Source organism: Miniopterus natalensis, chromosome 20, assembly GCF_054644295.1.
Source record: "Miniopterus natalensis isolate mMinNat1 chromosome 20, mMinNat1.hap1, whole genome shotgun sequence".
Classification (NCBI taxonomy): Eukaryota; Metazoa; Chordata; class Mammalia; order Chiroptera; family Miniopteridae; genus Miniopterus; species Miniopterus natalensis.
Window position 1 is genome coordinate 11,701,079 of NC_142100.1, and position 18,913 is coordinate 11,719,991.

General features: G+C 42.6%; 1 protein-coding gene across 4 annotated transcripts in view; it reads left to right on the forward strand.

Moving 5' to 3' along the window:
* Positions 1-187: 187 nt before the first annotated feature.
* The window catches only part of MSANTD2 (Myb/SANT DNA binding domain containing 2), a 30,003-nt gene continuing 11,277 nt past the window's right edge, over positions 188-18,913 (forward strand). Inside the window, exon 1 of one of the 4 annotated variants that reach the window (XM_087828520.1) lies at positions 188-910. In XM_087828520.1, coding sequence (XP_087684646.1) covers positions 188-910 — 723 coding nt within the window. Of the gene's footprint in view, positions 911-1,329; positions 1,559-16,008; positions 17,491-18,913 lie in introns of those variants that run through there. The other 3 variants (XM_016204395.2, XM_087828522.1, XM_087828521.1) reach the window with 3 other exon arrangements.

Genomic DNA, 18,913 nt, shown 5'->3' on the forward strand with positions numbered 1-18,913 from the left:
CGGCCTCCACCTGGACGCCGGCCCCGCGCCCCGGCCGGGCGGCGGGAGGGGCGGCCGGGGGGAGGCAGAGAGGAGCGCGACCGTCCAGTCCCCCTTAACCGCGGCCCCGCGCGGCGCCCTCCCTCCCGGGGGCTGAGACTGGAGAGGAAGTGGGGAGGCTCCGCTCGGTCCGCACAGCGGCGCCCTCATGCCCCCGCCCTTCTCCTCCGCGCGCGGCGCCGGCGCGGCCCCTCCTCGGCCCTCGCCCCGGGAGAGCGGCGGGCGGCGCGGGCGGGCGCGAGGGGAGAGACCGCGGGGAACCGACGACCCGCGTCCGGCGGCCGAGACCGCGAGCGGCGCAGCCCCGGGCGAGCCAGGCCCCAGGGCGGCCCCGGAGACCGCGGCGGCCGGAAGCGCGGGCGCGTCACTTCCGCGCGATGCAGTGGCGGCCGCTAGGAAGATGGCTGCGCCCTGTGGCTCGGAGCGGCCCGCCAACTCGCCGCTTAAAATCCCGAAGATGGAGGTGCTCTCCCCTGCCTCTCCCGGCGGCCTGAGCGACGGGAACCCTTCGCTGTCCGACCCTTCCACGCCTCGGGGCGCCTCCCCGCTCGGGTCTGGCAGTGCGGCGGGCTCGGGGCCGGCGGCGTCCGGGGGTCTCGGGCTGGGGCTGGGGGGCCGCAGCACCGCCTCGTCCTGGGGAGCCCCCGCGGCCGCCTGCCGCGGCATGTCGTGGACGCCGGCCGAGACCAACGCGCTCATCGCTGTGTGGGGCAACGAGCGGCTGGTGGAGGCGCGGTACCAGCAGCTGGAGGGAGCCGGCACGGTGTTCGGCAGCAAGGCCCCCGGGCCGGCCATGTACGAGCGCGTGTCCCGGGCCCTGGCCGAGCTGGGCTACGAGCGGACCCCTTCCCAGTGCCGGGAGCGCATCAAGGTAACCGGCCGCCCGGCCCGGGGCAGCGAACCCGAGGCAGAGAGGAGGCGGGGAGCGGACCGCGGGGGCGGGGCCGGTCCCAGCTCGGGGCTCCCTTCGGAGCCCGGTGGGCGACTCGCATCTGTCCGCCTTTTTCTTCTCTCCCTGGGAAGGTTTTTTTCCCAGATGGCCGCCAGCCCGTAGGTTTCCTGAGTTTGAAGTTGGGCGTGTCTGCCGCCGCCCCTCTTTCTTGCCAATGGAAGACGTTCTGCGCTCCGAAGTTGGTGGTTTCTCCTTGCGCGCGGTGGGCATCCCCGAGCCCGGGCGCCCCGAGCCCCACCGCCGGGGCCTCGCTTTGTTCCAGGCAGAGGCTTACCGGGCGGAATTGAGGAAGGGAAAGGGGGCGCCGCTGGGCCCCCAGTTTAGGAATTTTCAGATGAGTGCAGTGGCGGAGTCATACAGAAAGCGCCTTCGGATGACTGGCCTTTGTGTCAGTCGCCTTGCTTCTAACTTGAGCTGTGAAGGACCAGTAAGACTGGAGATGCTTCGGAGAATTGGAAAGGCTTGATTGGAGCCAGACAGTGCATTGTGATCGTGAAGTTAGCTTGGCTGAGAGTTGGTCTAGGATTTGGAGTGTCGATGCCTTCAGAGGTATCAGATTGGCTTGAGGTATGTTTCTGACAGCTCCATGAAAACCAGTTTCCCCCCTGCTGTAGTTGTTTTGCCCGATGTGGTGACAGGTCAAGCTCTCAGTGTGCATCTGGCCATCCTTATGTATGTGAATGTTTAAATACAGAGGCTTAATTTGGGCTAGAAATTCTATCACTAGCCGGGTTTCGTTTAGCTGTTTTTACTGACTTTTAATCTAGGCGTGCAAGCTTGTATGTGTTTTGTAAGCTGATATGGAGTTGTTTTTTTAGGTAAGCTAGTTCCCTCATCACAGTATCTACTAAAAGATTCTGGTAGGATTCCAGTTTTCAGTGAACCACTTCTCCTTCATAGTCATAGTATCTGTGTACTTCTTTTCTGATAGGGATGGCACTGTTTTTGGAACTCCTTGGCGGAGAGGAGTGGGGATGGGGGTTAAGAACCAAGTAATCAATGACAATCACACTGAAGGAGGAGAGTGCTCCAAAGTTTAAGAGATCTTGGCTCAGGTAGTGTTCATCTGGGGACATTTTTCCTTAGAAAGTTAGTCCGGAAACTGACATTTCAAACCTATTAACTATTGCTCAAGGAATTTGGCACCCATTTCTCAATTACAAAATTAAATTGGTTTACTTCATAACATGTACCTTTGGGTTTTATGACACACACCCCTTTTTTTACCAGGGATGTCATAATAATTATAGTATACAGACAGGATTTGAACTGTGCAGGTCTACTTATATGGGTATTTTTTCCATAAATATAGAGTCGGTGCTCCCTGTGCCTGCATTTTGCATTCTCAGATTCAACCAACCCTGATTAAAAATGGTATTTTATTTTTGAATTCCCCAAATATGGTTGAATCTGCAGGTGCAAAGTGCCAGCAGTAGTTGAGGTTTTGGGGAGTCAAAGTTATTTTCCAAATTTCCACTGTGTGTGGGGTCAGTGCTCCTAACCTCTGCATTTTTCAAGGGTCGACTGTAGTAGCTAATAGTAACCACTGCTTTCTGAATCTCATTTATTCTTCTACTCAAGGACATTAAGGTTCTGGGGGGGTGGGGGGGTAGTTTTTGCACTGTGCTGATTAGATCCTATCTGTGAACTTTTCTCAAGTTTAAAAGTGCATCGTAGGCATTTGTAATTGTTTTAGCCTGATCTGTTTTTGTCCCTAGAAATTTCCCAATCAACAGGAAAAAGTGTTGTGCTATCAAAACCTCACTGAATAGAAATTTATCTATACAGTTTTTTCTCAGATGACCAGGAAATCTCTAGTTGGATTGCATCTTTGTCCAGTTATGAGAAAAATAACCTAAAGCAAGAAAAGGAGATTGAGCTTCTCTGAAGAATATTTTGTAAAGGACCAGTTTACCTGTCTCCAAACAGATAAGACCAAATTGACCTCAAGCTCTTAGAATACCTTGAGAATATGTAGATGATTATGATGGGTTCTCTAATCCACAGTAGCAGTTGACAAGGAGGGCAGAAAACTTGTTTAAGGGCTGTACTCCTTAGTGATTTCAACCAAGGAGCAGACTCCTCCACTAATACTGTTGGCCTTTCCTGTCAAAATTATCAGCTCTGTAAGGGCAAGTTCTAGTCTCTTGTTCACTGCTGTATCTCCAGTGCCTTGCACACAGTAGGCTCTGCGTACATATTTATTCAATTCACCAACTAAAGTCTAGAAGAAGAATTTTGGAAAGTATAAAAATCTAAAGCAGTGTTACTTAAACTTGAACCCAAAGACACAGACTTTGAAACCCAGTTTGAAAAATAACTGCATTGAAAACTAAGCTCTGTCCCTCTGGGAGACTTAGTATGAATGTAATTTTAAGCATAGGAGCAAATGTGGGAAGAAACAACATGTACATCAGTTATAGCTCTGGTCTGATGTATATGAAATATCTATCGAAACTTCCATTATGAAAATTACAAATAATTTCTTCTCAGTTTGAAAGGAGGGAAGAGAGATATAGTAACTTAAGTTTTGTTTTTTCAGGAAATTTCCCCTAATCATAATTTCAACATGCTGATGTAGCAGTTTTTATCTCATCATGTGAAGGCATCAGAAAGCTGAGTCCTTTCCTGGCCTCTTCTCTGACCACCTTCCTGAATAACTGTAAAGCGCATCACTTCCCTTGTCTATAAAGCGGAAGTATTAAAGTTGTAAATGTTGAAATTGAATTAATAGCTTTTGGATTTTGCTACCAAAGTACAATTTTTAAATACTACCCAGGTGATTATGTATATGTCTAAGCACACAGGATTTTGACTTAAAGTCAAATATAAACATTTGTTTATTGCAAAAAATTTTATTATCAAGTCTGTCTGACCTGTCCTTATTAATATTTGTTCAGTTAATTTGGATAAAATGGATGTGTTTGACACTGTGTTGCTGCCTAGACTATTGTTTGGCTCTGATGTTTTGTTGCTTTTTTGTTTGTTTGCCAGAAGAAAATTTGTCTGCTAACAAGTCCAGTCTAATTTTGGAGCCAGGTAAACAAATAGGTGGTTTTCTCTCTAGTTATTACATGGTATTTATCCTTTTGTATAGGCCTTTTCTTCATATCTCCATTCATCAAATACTGGAGCACTTACCATGTGCAGGGGTGTCTGCCACATGTTGGAATGAATAAAAGAAATGTAATATACAGTCTGAGAGTTTACATAGAGTTAAAAGCTGTATAAGACAACACAAGGGATGGCATACAATTCAGTACTTGGTTAAGTGTCATATACTAAAATGCTTTGTGTCATACTAAAGCAGACAATAAGTGTAATGACTTCAGAGGAGGGAGAGAGCACATCACAGTTCACATTGTAGTAGTTGAAAGATCTCTCTAGACTTGGAATTCATGAGAACATTCACTTCTGAGCCACATGCTGTATTCACACTTCTGTCAGTTAATCTGATGCACTACAAAACTCATTCTCAAGTCTCATATTTTTGGGTTTTCTCCAAAAATTTTTCTCTTGAGAGTTGGCTTTGTCTTTGAAACAGATGTGTTGTTCTAGCTCTACTTGAATATGAAATGCAAGGTGATGCATGACCTGAAACACTTGTCTTTGCTGGATCAGTGCTGGTGCTCATCAGACGTATTGAAAAATGGTGGACAGGCTTCTACCCAGCAAACACAGTGATTAAATTTTTAGGGACATTGTTTAGATTTATTCATTAATAATTGTCATAATCCTTGGAACAAATACTTTAGCATACAACTCACAGTAATAGTATATTTGGTCTTTTACCTTTTTATTATTATTCTTTAATCCTCGCCGAGGATTATTGATTTTAGAGAGAAGAAGGGGGCCCGGCCGGGCGTGGCTCATTGGTTGAGCGTCGACCTAGGATCCAGGCAATCGGGGTTCGATTCCTGGTCAGGACACATGCCCGGGTTGCAGGCTGCAGCCGATCAATGACTCTCTCATTATTGATGTTTCTATCTCTCTCTCTCCCTCTCCTTTCTCTGAAATCAATAAGGATATATTAAAAAAAAAAAAAATAGTAGAAGGGGGAGAGAGAGGGAGAGAAAGAGAAACATCAGTGTGAGAGAGAAACATTGATCGGTTGCCTGCCATACACACCCTGACCGGGAATGGAACCCACAGTTATAAATAGCCACATGTTAACAGCCACACCTTTTTTGGTGTACCGACGATGGGCCAGCCAACTGAGCCACCCTGTCAAGCCTGGTCATTATTTGTGAGAACCAGTAGGGCAAGATAACTTGGAGCTAAGCGCTTGTTTCTGTATAAGCATTTGAATAGACTGCCCACCTCTGAGGACTTTCCTCTGGTGTTTGCAGAAAGACCTTTTCTTTGCATTATAGTTGAAAGTTTAAAGATTTCCAAAAAATATGGTATGCCACTCCATTAGTTCATAAGAAAGATTTAGTCATACTTGTTTCCTTCCATTTTTTACATTTTCAGTTTCCATTCCCATGCCATTGTCACCTGAAAGCTTGTGTGTCCCAGTGTGCTTGTCTGCTTGTGAACCTGACAGGGGCTTGATGCATATCTTTTTCTTTTTTTTTTTTAAATGACAAGTTATCTTTGTTTTTTTTTGTTTTTTAAAAATACATCTTTATTGATTTCAGAGAGAGGAAGGGAGAGGGAGAGAGATAGAAACATCAGTGATGAGAGAGTCATTGATCCACTGCCTCCTGCCGCGTGCCCGCAATCGGAGCATGTGCCCTGACTGGGAATCGAACTTCGATCTCCTGGATTATAGGTCGATGCTCAGCGGCTGAGCCATGCCAGCCGGGCTTGATGTACATCTTAAAAGAATAGGCACACACCACATAACGGCACTCTCGTCATTAGTGGCCCGCACCTATGACAGTGGTGTACCATATAGCCTGTGTATATGCTTAGTCGTAGTAGGCTGTATACACATGCCATCTAGGTTTATGGACGTGTACTCACCCTGTGGGGTTTGCACAGTGAGGAAGTCACCGAGCGTATTTCTCAGAACGTATCTTCATCATTAAGCCCCGCATGACTGTAGAGTTAGACTACAACCATACACTTATATTGAGGCTTTCTGTTTTGGAAGTAAGGGATCTAACAAGAACCAAGCACATGTTGAAACTGAATGAATAGACTTCTTAATTTCTTTTTAATTAGTTTTATTTTAAATTGTAAACAGCCACGTGTTGTTAATGCCTACCACACTGGATAGTGTAGGTAAAAAGCTGTTATCCAGAGTATTAAAGAAGACTTTATATTATGAAAGGATTCTCTTGGCTACACACTGAAACCTCTATGGGAGTTCAAGGTTCCTCCTTCTTGCACTCCTGTCACTTAACCCCTGAGTAGGGGGAACCTTGATAGAAGTCAAGAGACATGCTCCACTATTCTAGGAGAAAGGGCTTTTTGTGCCAGAAACAAAATACTGTAACCTCAGTTGGGTGGGCAAACAGTGTCATTCTTGTCATTCTCTGAGACAGTGCTGTCCAGTCGAGCTTTCTGTGGTGACATGAGTTTCTGTATCTGTGCTGTTCAATAGCCACTGTGCAGCAGCCACCAGTCACAGGTGACTATTGAACATTTGAAATGTGACTAGTATGGCTGTGAAACTGAAGTTTTAATTTAATTAATTTTAACTTTAAGTATTCATATGTGGCTAGTGGTCAGAACAACTTTTTTGCTTATGTATTCCAAGAGGAGTTTTGAAATCCATGTACTTTCTCAAACATTTTAAAGCTGATATTAAATGTTTTCATAATATGTTTGAAAGTTTACAGGATATAGGAATTGTTAAATCTAGTGTGAGATTAGTAAGATGAGGATTAGCTGTAAAAATTCATTGAATAATATACTCTGAATCTGAAAAATTCATCCAAAATTCTTATCTGTAGGTTCTAGCAAATGTATCTTGAAAATGTTGATGATCAGACACTATTCCACTTACATTTAACTGAAACGATATCACTAACCTATATTGCTTTGGCTATTCTAAATTAAGGAGCCAAGCTTCACACCTGAAAAAAGCAAGACTGGGAATGACTGAAATCCCTACAGTTTTAAGGTTCCTTAATCAGTAATTAGAGAAGGCGCATGTGGGTACCTCAGCTGAAGGCCACTGCTTTAGAACTCTGAGCCTCTTTTCAGTATCTTTCTTGACTGATCAATGGGCCCTTGAGCTCCTGAGGAAATGGGCACAGTGTGGAGCTTAAAATCCAAACTTCTGGGGGACGATTTGGAGGTCTTGCTCATTCCCTTTTTTTTTTTTTAAAGATTTAAAAAAAATTTTTTTAAAAATATATCTTTATTGATTTCAGAGAGAGGAAAGGAGAGGGAGAGAGAGTTAGAAACATCAATGATGAGAGAGTCATTGATCAAGCCCACAACCCAGGCATGTGCCCTGACCAGGATTCAAACCCCTGATCTCCTGGATCCTAGGTCGACACTCAACCACTGAGCGACGCCCGGCTGGGCGCTCATTCCCTTTTTATCACTCAATTGACAGACTCACCTCTGGGTTTCAATACTAAGGTCTGAAATAAGGACTTTGGGTGTTATTAAAATTACCAATAATAAAATATTTGAGTGCCTTCTGCAGTAGGTCCTAGAAATAAAGCAGTGTTCCACCTACTGTCATGGTGTCCACCTTCCAGTGAAGGAGTCGACTCCTGAAGCACCAATTACAGTATTGTGAGCAAAGTCGGTGCGTTGTGTTGACGAAGAGCTCATGGTGCTACAGGTGCACACAGGAAGCGCATCTCAGGCTTTTAGGAGGCGGATCCTGAAGGTGAAGAGGGACTGAATTGAGCAGAAGGACGTGGAGGCAGATGAGCATTTGGGGAAAAAGCCCAGGGGCAGTGTAACAAAGTGGTGCAAACTACAAATGCAGTAAAATATATTTTGCTCAAGAATCCAAAACTGGAACCATCCAAATAATGCACTTGTTCCAAGTAATTTATAAGTGATCAGCTGTTTAAAAGTCATGCCTTTCAATTGAAGAAAAATTTACCATAGTGTGGCATTTGTTGAAGGTATGACTTAGAAGCTATAAATGAATGGCTGATGGTGTCATAAAGAAACATGCAAAAGGATGGGGAAGATAATTTTAGAATAACATTATAGTACACATCAATTCTAGATAACTTATGTTTTGTTAAATAACATTTTTATACTGTTGAATTACAATTATGCAAATATCCATGATATAGCTCATTCCTTAATTTACATACTGAAAGAAAAACCAAAGCAATGCATCTTTTTGAACATATAACAAGAAGAAATATATTTTACCTTGTGGCCTGGTACTCACATAATATATATGTGTAACTGAGACAAATATCACAAAATAATAATGCATATAACTCACATTCATACAGCACTTACTGTGTGCTGTGCACTGTTTTAAGTGCTTTACAAATAGTAATTTATTTAATCCACACAATGACACTATACTTAACTATGTGAGATACACTCTGGTATGTTCTGTTCTAGTTCCTGAACCACTAGGCCATAGGTGCTCTTTAGTAACATAGTTATGCAGCCAGAGAAAGCACCAACACAAGCTTGCCCCTGGCAGGCCCTCTTTCTCCCCCCCCCCCCCCCCCCCCCCCCCCGTCCTCCCCAGTCCTTTCAGCACTGCCTTCCCTCTTCACCCCAGGCCCTCTGGTACCTCCCATCTTTTCCCCTGCCCCCACCCCAGCCACAGTCTCACTTGTCTCCAGAAACCCCTCACCTAAAACTGGTGCAGAGAAAGCCTTGAGAGATGGGGGCGGCCACTCCCACTGGTATTGGGTAGCTGGCTTACTCTTTGGGGACTGGTAGTGCAGGGTTACATTGGTCCCCACACAGGGCACACCCAGTAGATGACAGGATGGAGGAACTGGAGGAACTAGGGGAAGGGAGACAGGTTAAAAACTCATACCAAAGACCAGCAGACACCCCCCCACACACCAGTTTCTACACACATGCCCTTTGTCACTCCATTTGCCCTTCCTCCAACCTGCACACTCAGCCACTGGGAGAGAGACCCGCCTGACCCCCATGGGTGGGGAGGTATTGGAAAATGTACGCATCTTACCCAACACTTGGAGATGTAAAGTTTTGCTGGCGTGGCCCCTGCTTTTGCCTTGACGGTCTCGCACATTCACAGAACAGAGGTAGGACCCGGAGTCTTTCTCCTGCAGGCCCTGCAGCCGCAGGGACACATTCCGGGAGGACATGGGGTAGACCAGGGATACTCCAGGTAGGCTTGATGTGTCCCCGCTGATGTGCGCCAACACCTGGTGTGGGCATAACACCTCCACATTATTACATGCCTGCACTGTGCCCACAGGCTCAGCCAATCCCCTCCCCAAGCTGTCAGACCTCAGATGCCCCTCACCTGCACCCATCTCCCCTAACCTGTACCAGCTCCGCATTCACCCCTGTCCCCATAACCACCCTCTCACCCCGCCCCCCGGGTCCTCTTCAGAACAGTTCTTGATCCCCTGTATATTGTCTCTTCATCTCCCACTTGGGGTGTTTGGAAAGGTGGTCACAGCCCCCTAAAATCAATTTCCCAACCCATGAGTGGGCGATAACCTGCAGTTAGATAAAAGAGAATTAGAAAGTAATGAGGTGAGATTGAGTTTTTTCAGTCGTCATATTCTTTTAGACTTAAGGTATCAAAACTCCAGAATCATCATTTATTTGGAACCTGTCATGTCCCAGATATTCTGGTGAAATGTATTATACTATGTAGTTCTAGATAGTTGGAGCCTAGGGTTTGAGGGAAGAGAGTGAAAGGTGGTGGGAAGTTGTAAGACATGAGGCTGGAGATATAAACAAGAGGTCAGATGATGTGCCAAGGAGCTTGGACTTTATCTTGATCAAAGAATTTTAATCTGGAGATTGGCATGGCTAGTCATAGGTTCTAGAACTGGCCATAATGTGGAAAATGAATTGGATAGGGTAAGACTGGAAGCACAAAGATCATTTAGAGGCTTCTTGCAGTAAGCTAGACAAGCAGTGAAATAAAACAGTGGCAATGAAAATGGAGAGAAGAGAACAGATTTCAAATATGTCAGAATCATTGGAGCTGTTTGGAGAATCTGAAAATTCAAGTTTATAGGATTTGTTAGAGCTTAACCTGTCACAGTACTCACTGTTTGCTGCTATACCAACTTACAGTGGATTCTTTGTTGTATCCTCAAGAATCATCACAGTACTTCATAGCTTCAGTATTTATTTATATGCCTTTATTGATTTTCAGAGAGAGGAAGGGCCAGAGAGAGAAAGAGAGAGAGAGAGAAACATCAGTGGTGAGAAAGCCATTGATTGGCTGCATCCTGCATGCCCCCAACTGGGGGTCAAGCCCAAAACCCAGGCATATGCCCTGATGGGGAATTGAACTGTGATCTTCTGGATCGTAGGTCGATGCTCAACCACTGAGCCACGCCCGGCCGGGCCATACCTTAAGTTTTTAGAGTTGGTTCTAGAACCTAATGAGATCCAAGTAAAACACCATTTTAGGACAGTCCTTCCTATGTTACCTCCAGGATATACCCTGTACAGACTCTTTTGGATTCTGATCTGCTCCCCAGTCCTCAGAATGATCATCCTGCCTTCTTTTTTGTTCTTTTTTAACATTACCAGAAGGTAAGCACTGAAATTCAGATCTAGAATTTCAAATGTTAAGTTGTCTGAGGGCACTCTGAAGTTTATGCTCCTTCACCAGGTTAAGGTAGAATAGCAGTCTCCCCCCCCCCCCTTTGGAAGGCTATATGTGTAATGTTTTAAAATGTCCTGAAAAATGGAAGGAAAATACTTCTTGAATTTCAAATACAAAGACCAGTACATTGAAGAGCTTTAGATTTTAAACGATTGATTGTTAGGCACTCTTTAAATTTATTTCTGTCGCATGGTTCATGCAGGGTGTTGTGCTTGCTGTTTGCCATTGCGGAAACTTCATTCAGTGCCCAAAATGAAGGCTTAATGAACCTTTGCCCGTAAGCATATGTACAAATCATCCGGAGTTTGTAATCTACGCAGAGCACCCCGCCATGGTTCTGAGTAATTGAAAAATGTCCGCATATTGGAAAAAGACATGTATTTAAATCTGTATAATACCTAGCATTTGAGAGTCCTTGAGAGCCAGTGGAATTTTTTAATTTATTTTTTGGCACTAATGGAATTTTCTTTTCCTTGGCAACGATCAAGTGAGTGTTATCTTGTCACTCAGTGAGATGTGTTAGGAAAATACAAACCTGTGTTTATTCTCAGACCTTTTAGGAATAACAGCCATCATTTTATTTTTATATATGTTCTCGGCTGTATTTGTAAATTACATATTTTGAGCTACCAAATAATACCTCATTCAATATAAATTGATACAATAGAATGGAAGTTACTCACTTAGATGTCTTCTAGTTACATTTTCTCAGCCTCTGTAAGACTACTTCGCTGTAATAGCCTGAATTTTTGATGCTCACAGTATTGTTCCTCTCTTCTCTACTTGCAGATTACTTCATTTATCAGAACAACACAGTTATGTTTGTAATTGATACTAATAAAACCAGAATAAAGTTTATATCTACCCCAAGCTGCTTTTATTACTATTATTTTAAATTTGCAAATTCTTTTCTCTAAATGGCAAGAGCTGCCTTATGATTTAGAAAGAAGAGTATGATAGGTCAGAAAGTCCCTTGATATCTCAACCGCCATATGCAATCATAAGGGATTTTTGTTCATTTCATTTATTCATTCATTGCACGAAAACCTGTTGGGCCTCTTCTAAATGCCAGACATTGATTTAGGTGCTGGGAATACATCAGTGAACAAAAGTGGAAACTCCCCCAAAAAACCTGTCTTCAAAGAGCTTGTATTCTGATAGAAAACAATATGATACTTAAAATATATTCATTCACAGCAATTAACACAATTAGAAAACCCCTCAATGTGATACTCCTTGATATCAGCCTTATTGACCTTAGAAAGCTTGAGCTCTCTACCTCTTATAAAGCATGAGAAATAGGAATGTGTTCGCCTTTGCTTTATGAAGAATGACTTATGATTTTATATTCCGCCGTTTTACTATGATATGTCCAGTTGTCCCCGAGGTTCGCCCACCAGCCAGTGAAGTGCAGCCTTGTTGGTACCCATTCACTCGTTAGGTAGTGAGCAGCTCTGCGGGGTTCCTAGGTTCAGTCTTCAGCAAAACCAGGTGAGGTTCCTTCTCGCTGGTGCAAATTAGAGAACTTGGATAATAGTTGGACTTTGATAGATCAGAGTTCCAATTTTAGAACAGCATGAATTAATATTTCTATATAAGTAATGTAAACCACATTAAAAAATTAAGAGGAAAAAAAGCAGTGGAAAAATTTAACTTTATCATAACTACATATTCATGAAACATTTTTTGAAAAGTGATGGTGGATCTGATTTTAATTCCTGTAAATTTCCAAGCACCACAAAATGAAGGAGAGGTCTACATACTTTTTGTTAAAATGACCTCTAAGAATATATGGGCCGTTCGAGCTTTCTGTTGGACTCATGCTGACTTTTGCCTGCCTCTTGCTGCTTGTGAACACGTTGCCTGGTGAGCGAGGCCAAGTCCTCACTCCGGAGTTCTTCCCCCCCACCTTTGTTTTCATGTCATTGTTTTAGTCACCATATTTCTGCCAAGACTATAAGCATTTGAAAATGGTTCAATGACTGCTTTTATCTATAAAGGAAGAAATATGACCAAAAAGTTGAAGAAGCTGTGATGATATAACCAGGTGTTTCTGAAACTTGAATAATGATGGTCAAGCAAAAACGTCCATATAGTAATGGAACAAACCTCAATCTGTGTCTAAAGCCCTTTTACATACCGATCTCACATGTTATCAAACAAAAACAACTTTAGAAAACACTAAGTATAATAAAATTAAAATAAAATCAAGCCCTGGCCAGCGTGGCGCAGTGGTTAGATCGTCAGCCTGCACACCAAAGGGCTGTGGGTTTGATTCTCGGTCAAGGGCACATACCTGGGTTGCAGGTTTGATCCCCGGGCCCCAGTCCTGTGTTTCTCTCACACTGATGTTTCTTTCTCCCCCTTCCTCCCTCCCTCCCACTCTCTAAAAAAATCAATGGAAAAAATATCCTTAGGTGAGGATTAACGTCAGTCAGTCAATCAAGCTAGTATTCCTTTAATATTGGAGAATGTGGGTTGGCTGAAACTTTTTTACTTTTCCAAACAAGATTTTGATACTGAGTGCTGCAGTTAGGTTCTTTTGAGTTTATTATTTGTACCATTAGCTTTATGATAAAACTTTGCTGCTAATTTTTTCTACTTGAACTAACTTTAACTTTATTCATAAGGCACCTGTGGCAGTCATTTTTGTAGTAATAACGGCTAACATTTCTGAGTGTAAGCTATTGGGCAGACACTGTTTTAAGTGCATTGCTTGTATTTTTCATTTAACACAAGGCTCTGAATGAGGTACTGTTATTAGCCTCATCTCACAGATGGAGAAGTTGAGGCACAGAGTTCAATTTGTCCAATGTCACAAAGCTAGTAGGTAGGGAAGCTAGACTAAGCAGTCTGACTCCATGCTCGAAACCACTTGGTTATGCATATTGCTCCCTTATTAATCATCAGCCCACCTTCATTAAATTTTGACAATTGAAGTAGTATTTTGGCAACAGTGTGATCATAAAGTCATAAATGCAATACCAAATCACATAGCAACACCCAGATGGATATTATTATGCTCATTCATACATGTTTTGTATCATAGAAATGAAAACACAGATTTTTAAAAAATTTTTGCAGATAATTCATGGTATCCTAAAATAATACATACAGTGGGAAACACTGATATGGATGTCCCTTGGAAGAAGTAAAAACAGATGTTGAAACAAAACTTTTATCGTAGAAGATGTTCAGTCATTCATTCAAATCTTTATATAAATGATGGTATTTGTTGGACTACCAACTCTTGAAGGAAGTTTAAATTACAGGAGGAGAAACGTTTACAAAGTAGAATTACCTTTTGACAGTAAAAGCAGGTAAGGATGGGGCCGACAAAGGAGGACATAGAGTGTACATTACCTTATGCCTGCCATTGTCACCTTCAGGTGCTTGTCTCCTGAGAGCTGATGGGGATGAGATGCACTGTTTTGTAGTATATAATATGAATGTACCAACAAAAAGGATATGCATGTGAAGAAAGCTAAATATAGGGTCAGAAAATAAATCAGTGCAGGGAGTACGGTAGTAATCCAGGTAAATATGGTTATTTCATCTAAATATTAAAATGAGCTATAAACTTCCCAGCAACTATGGTGGAGAAAAGGTAAATACGGTGACTTTCTATACTTTGCAATGTCTGCTAAAGAGAAGCATACCAGGTTCTAGTTTTGAAACCAAAGCTTAATTTACATTAAATGCACTCTGACAGTGACCTTGAATAAGTTGCTACCTCTCTCATAGTTCTCTTTTCTGTTAAATCAGGACGCATCACTTCTCTCATACAAATGTGATAACACCGCCCAGACCCCTCCTCCAGGAATGAGACAGGAGTCAGCACCCCAGCTGCCGGAGCGCTGACTGGTGGTGCCTTCTGGTTGGATTCCTCCCGGGAATTTCCCTTTGCCCGAGGGCGCTGTCTCTCCCAAGGTTAGGCTCCCTGTCCTGCGGCAGCCTGAGTCCACTGACTGGTCAGTGCTGAAACACAAAGGTACAGCCTCCTTGCCTCAATTCGGAACAACTCTGAAGGTTCACGCAAGGTCCAAACCTCACTCACTCTGGGATTGGCCAAGGCCTTTGTTCCAACTGTCTTCAGCTTCTTTGCCAGTTCTGCTCCTCTCGCTGTCTCACAAGAAACCTCCTGCACTGTCTCCTCAGGGTGTTTTCTGGGGCCCTCTCCTTTAGCTTTATTATAAAAATCAGGAATAATAAATGTAAACTGCTTAGCCCAAATCCCAGTGCACAGTGGGCACTGAGAAAATAGCTATGGTTTACCTTTATTATATGGGACATTGAGCCACATATGGAAAATGTTTGATTTTTATAGAAGGTACAGACATTTTTTCATATGGCCATTGATTTTAGCAATCCTCATAAAGGTAAGAATAAAATGTAAAATGCTACCAAATGTGCTATAAAAAGTATGATTGTCCTAACCGAGTGGCTCAGCTGGAGCATCGCCCCGTACACCAAAAGGTTGCAGGTTTGATCCCCGGTGGGGCATGAAGGCGGGAGGGGCAACCAATCGATGTTTCTCTCTCACATCAATGATTCTCATTCTCTCTCGTTCTCCCTCTCTCGTACTCTCAAATCAATGAACGTGTCCTCGGGTAAAGATTTTTTTAAAAGTATAATGACGTGAATTTCTAACAACTTTCTAAAATAAGTTCAGGTTGCCCAAGAATAGGTGCATAAACTTAAAATATGGTTATTTTCAGGTTTTTCATAGGAAGGGTATGTGTCAGATGTGTTCTTTTCATGCATTTATGACCTGTAGTTTACACCATGTAAATGCAAAAAAACAAAAAAGAAACATTTTTGAAGTAATTCACTATTTACCCTTTTTTAAAAAAAAACAGTTGACTAGATCTTGACTTAATGTTCATACCCAGATATACTGATGGAGGATTTCTAATAACCTTAATTTTTAAATGATTTTATCCAAATGTCAAGATTCTTTTTTTCACAACCAAATACATAAAATTTACTAGTGGAAAAATCTGTATTATAGGTTATTTTTACATATATTTTACATATTTTTACATATGGTAGTTTTTAGTGTCAACCAAAGGTCAGGTCATTGGCGTGAATTCAACACCAACAGGAATTCCCAGTTTGGGTGCAGTGAAGAAGGAACAGGTCAGTTGTGACACAGCACGTCTGTGCAAACAGCACTGCTGTCGGCCCGGGGCAGCCCCTGGTCGGCCAGCCAGCTCCGATCTGCTCCTCTGGCCTGTGCTCTGCTCCAGAGGCCTTTGCTGCTTCAGCTCCAGCCCAGGAAAGGCAGTGCTGTAGGGAAGCACACTTTCCGAGTCAGGGGGAGCTGACTTGCACAGACAGAAGTCCCCCCGGGACCCTGATTGGTCTGTCCTCATGCAAAGGAGGCCTCCAAATCCTCGCAGTTTGATTGGTCCAAAGAGCACTCTCCCAATTGGTCAGAATGGAGGCTGCTCTCTAACCACTGAGCCACACTGGTCGGGGCAGAATAGTAGATACAGTGGTACCTCGGTTTTCCAATGTCTCCGTTGACGGACATTTCAGTTTACGAACCCCGTAAGCCTGGAAGGAAATGCTTCGGTTTTCGAACACACCTCGGAAGTCGAACATGCCCTGCCGCTTCCCCTGAGGACAAGATCCTGAGGCCCAGCTGTCGGCTGTGGATCCCTCGGTTTTCCAACGTTTCTGAAGTTGAACGGTCTCCCGGAATGGGTTACATTAGAAAACCAAGGCTCCGCTGTATTTTTAAAACAGCCTTGACCTCTGCAGTTAGTTTTCCTTTGTCACAAAGAAATAATTTTCTTTGCTAATTATAGCTCTGTATCTATTTTTTTTAAATATCCCTTTCTGTTCCTTTTTTCCCCCAAAAGATTTTAGGAGCCCTACACACTTGAATTTATTGATTTTATAAATAAAATCGACCATCATGGTTAAACGAGTTTTCTGATTTTCTTTGCTAAGAAAAATTTCATCTTCTTGCTAAGTGATTTACTACTTTAACATTACATTAATTCATTCACTTAGTAAGTATATTGAACAGCCCTTATATGATAGGCCCTGTTCTAGGCTCAGGGACACAGTGAGCAGGCAGACATAATCCCTGCCTCATGGAGCTCACAATCTAGTGGCATAGCTTTCTTGCGAAACATCAACATTTTGTGGTGACATTTGGTAAGTTTTATATGGCAGGTCCCTTTTGAAAGAATATTTGTCTTGGGGCCTTGGCTCCTCATTTTTTAAGTGGGGAAGTCGGACTAGATGATCTCTAAGTTTCTTTTCCATTTCAGAACTTCCATATTTTGGAAGTTGGAAGCTGGTTTGCCACTAGAGCCTTAGGCAGCTCCACCCACCCCGTCAAAGCAGTTCATTATAGAAAATTTTATAAGAGATATTTGGCAGGGATGGTGGCACAAATAGGTAATGAACAGTATCAAATGCTCAGGAAACTCGAATGAGTTAAGGAAAAGTTTGAGGACCATTTTTCTTAGTATTTAAGAAGACATTGCTGACTATAATATGAACAGTTTCAGCAGAATAATCCCGTTGGGTTAGGGATCGAATAAGTGTAGGCATTGCCTATTCCTTTGAGACCCCGTTAGTGTTAAAATGGGAAATGTTAAAGCTTAGTCTTGTGACTACTAAGACTTACTTTCCTGTCCGTACTTGTTTCTAGATATGTGAATTTCCCTGTTTTAAGTGGTTACCTTGGGAGATTTATCTAGCATCGATATTGATGTTAACCAGATAATGAATGCTCGAGTACTATGTGATACAGTTGGAACAGGTAAACAGCATAACTTCTGAATCATTTGGTATTGCTTAACTGCCACTTCAGAAAAAGATTTCTTTCCCAGGAAATAGAAAAAAGTGCTATATTTTTGTAAAGAGTAAGTTGATATCCTTGTATGCTTCTTTCAAGAAACAGGGGAATTTGGCTAATTTATCTCTTAAAGGAAATGTAAATGGTGCTTCATCTAAATGAGCACAGTAGTGAGTAAACTGGGTAAATTGTACTTAAACTGGATGTCCCGATCCTTAGTCTCCTATGAAACCTAAGGCTTGAACGAAGCTACCTTATCTTAGAGCTTCTGACTGCCACCTGTTACCTTCTTTTACAAAAGAAACAACCACCTAGTACAGAGCAGTTTTTTAACCCAAGGTTCCTGTTTGGGCTCTTCACTGAGTCCATGTTCCCCTTGAAATTGTTTTGTATGCACTTTTTTTCTGGGGAGGAGATCCATGACCCAAAAAAGTGAAGAATCTCTGCTCTGGAGAGGAAAAGGAAATTTTAAGAATAGATCTTTCACTTGCCAAAACTTCCTGTGTAGCATTAAGAATATGGGAGTGTGAAATAAGAACTGTATTTATGTGTGTGGTTTTTTTGTGGGGGAGGGGGGTGGTATTGGGTTGGTTTTAAAGGATTTAGATGATTGGCAAGTCAGTTTGCCAGATTTTGATGTATGGAAAACCTAGGTAAATAGCTAAAAGTTCTGGAGGCCCCAGATGGAAGGATTTTGCCTTAGATGATGCCCTAATCAAGTTACATCTCTGCAGATAGACAGATGGATGGAGAAATAGAAAAATTCATACTATATTCTTACTATCCCTCTTACTGAGCGCAGAAATGTTTCTTTACTTCCAGGTTTTTTTCTTTCTTACCTTTGTACTCACAGAAAATAAAACCAATTACATTCTGAAAGATATTGAATGAACTCGGTATTGTTTGGTTGCCTCAATTAGCTAAGAGCAACTAGTAACAACAATAAAGCAGTGATTAAGTTTAAAGGAAAGGAGATCTATTTCACAGACTTCTGGCTTCAAAACACATCTGCTTAGGCTGAGGTATTGTTCTCAACACTTTTACAATCGGCCACTGGAGACTTGCTCCCAGTAATTTCCTCATATCCGGTGGAATATAATAATGTGATTTTTAAGACTTTGTTTGCAAATAAGTGTATTCTTTATTGAATCAGTTAGGATAAAAGAATCTCAAAGGTGTCACAGTTAGTAGGCAGAGTGTTATGATAAACCATGCAATCCATTTCTAGAATGGCCAGTTTGGCAACTACATTTGAAAATCTGTTTCACTGCTTGTTTTTTCTTATAACATTGTTTCCTGCTGTTATAACCAAGCTGTCCTTCCGCAGCTGGACTTTATTTTGTCATCTGACATCTTAGACTGGTCACGCCCATGAGCGTTTTCTACA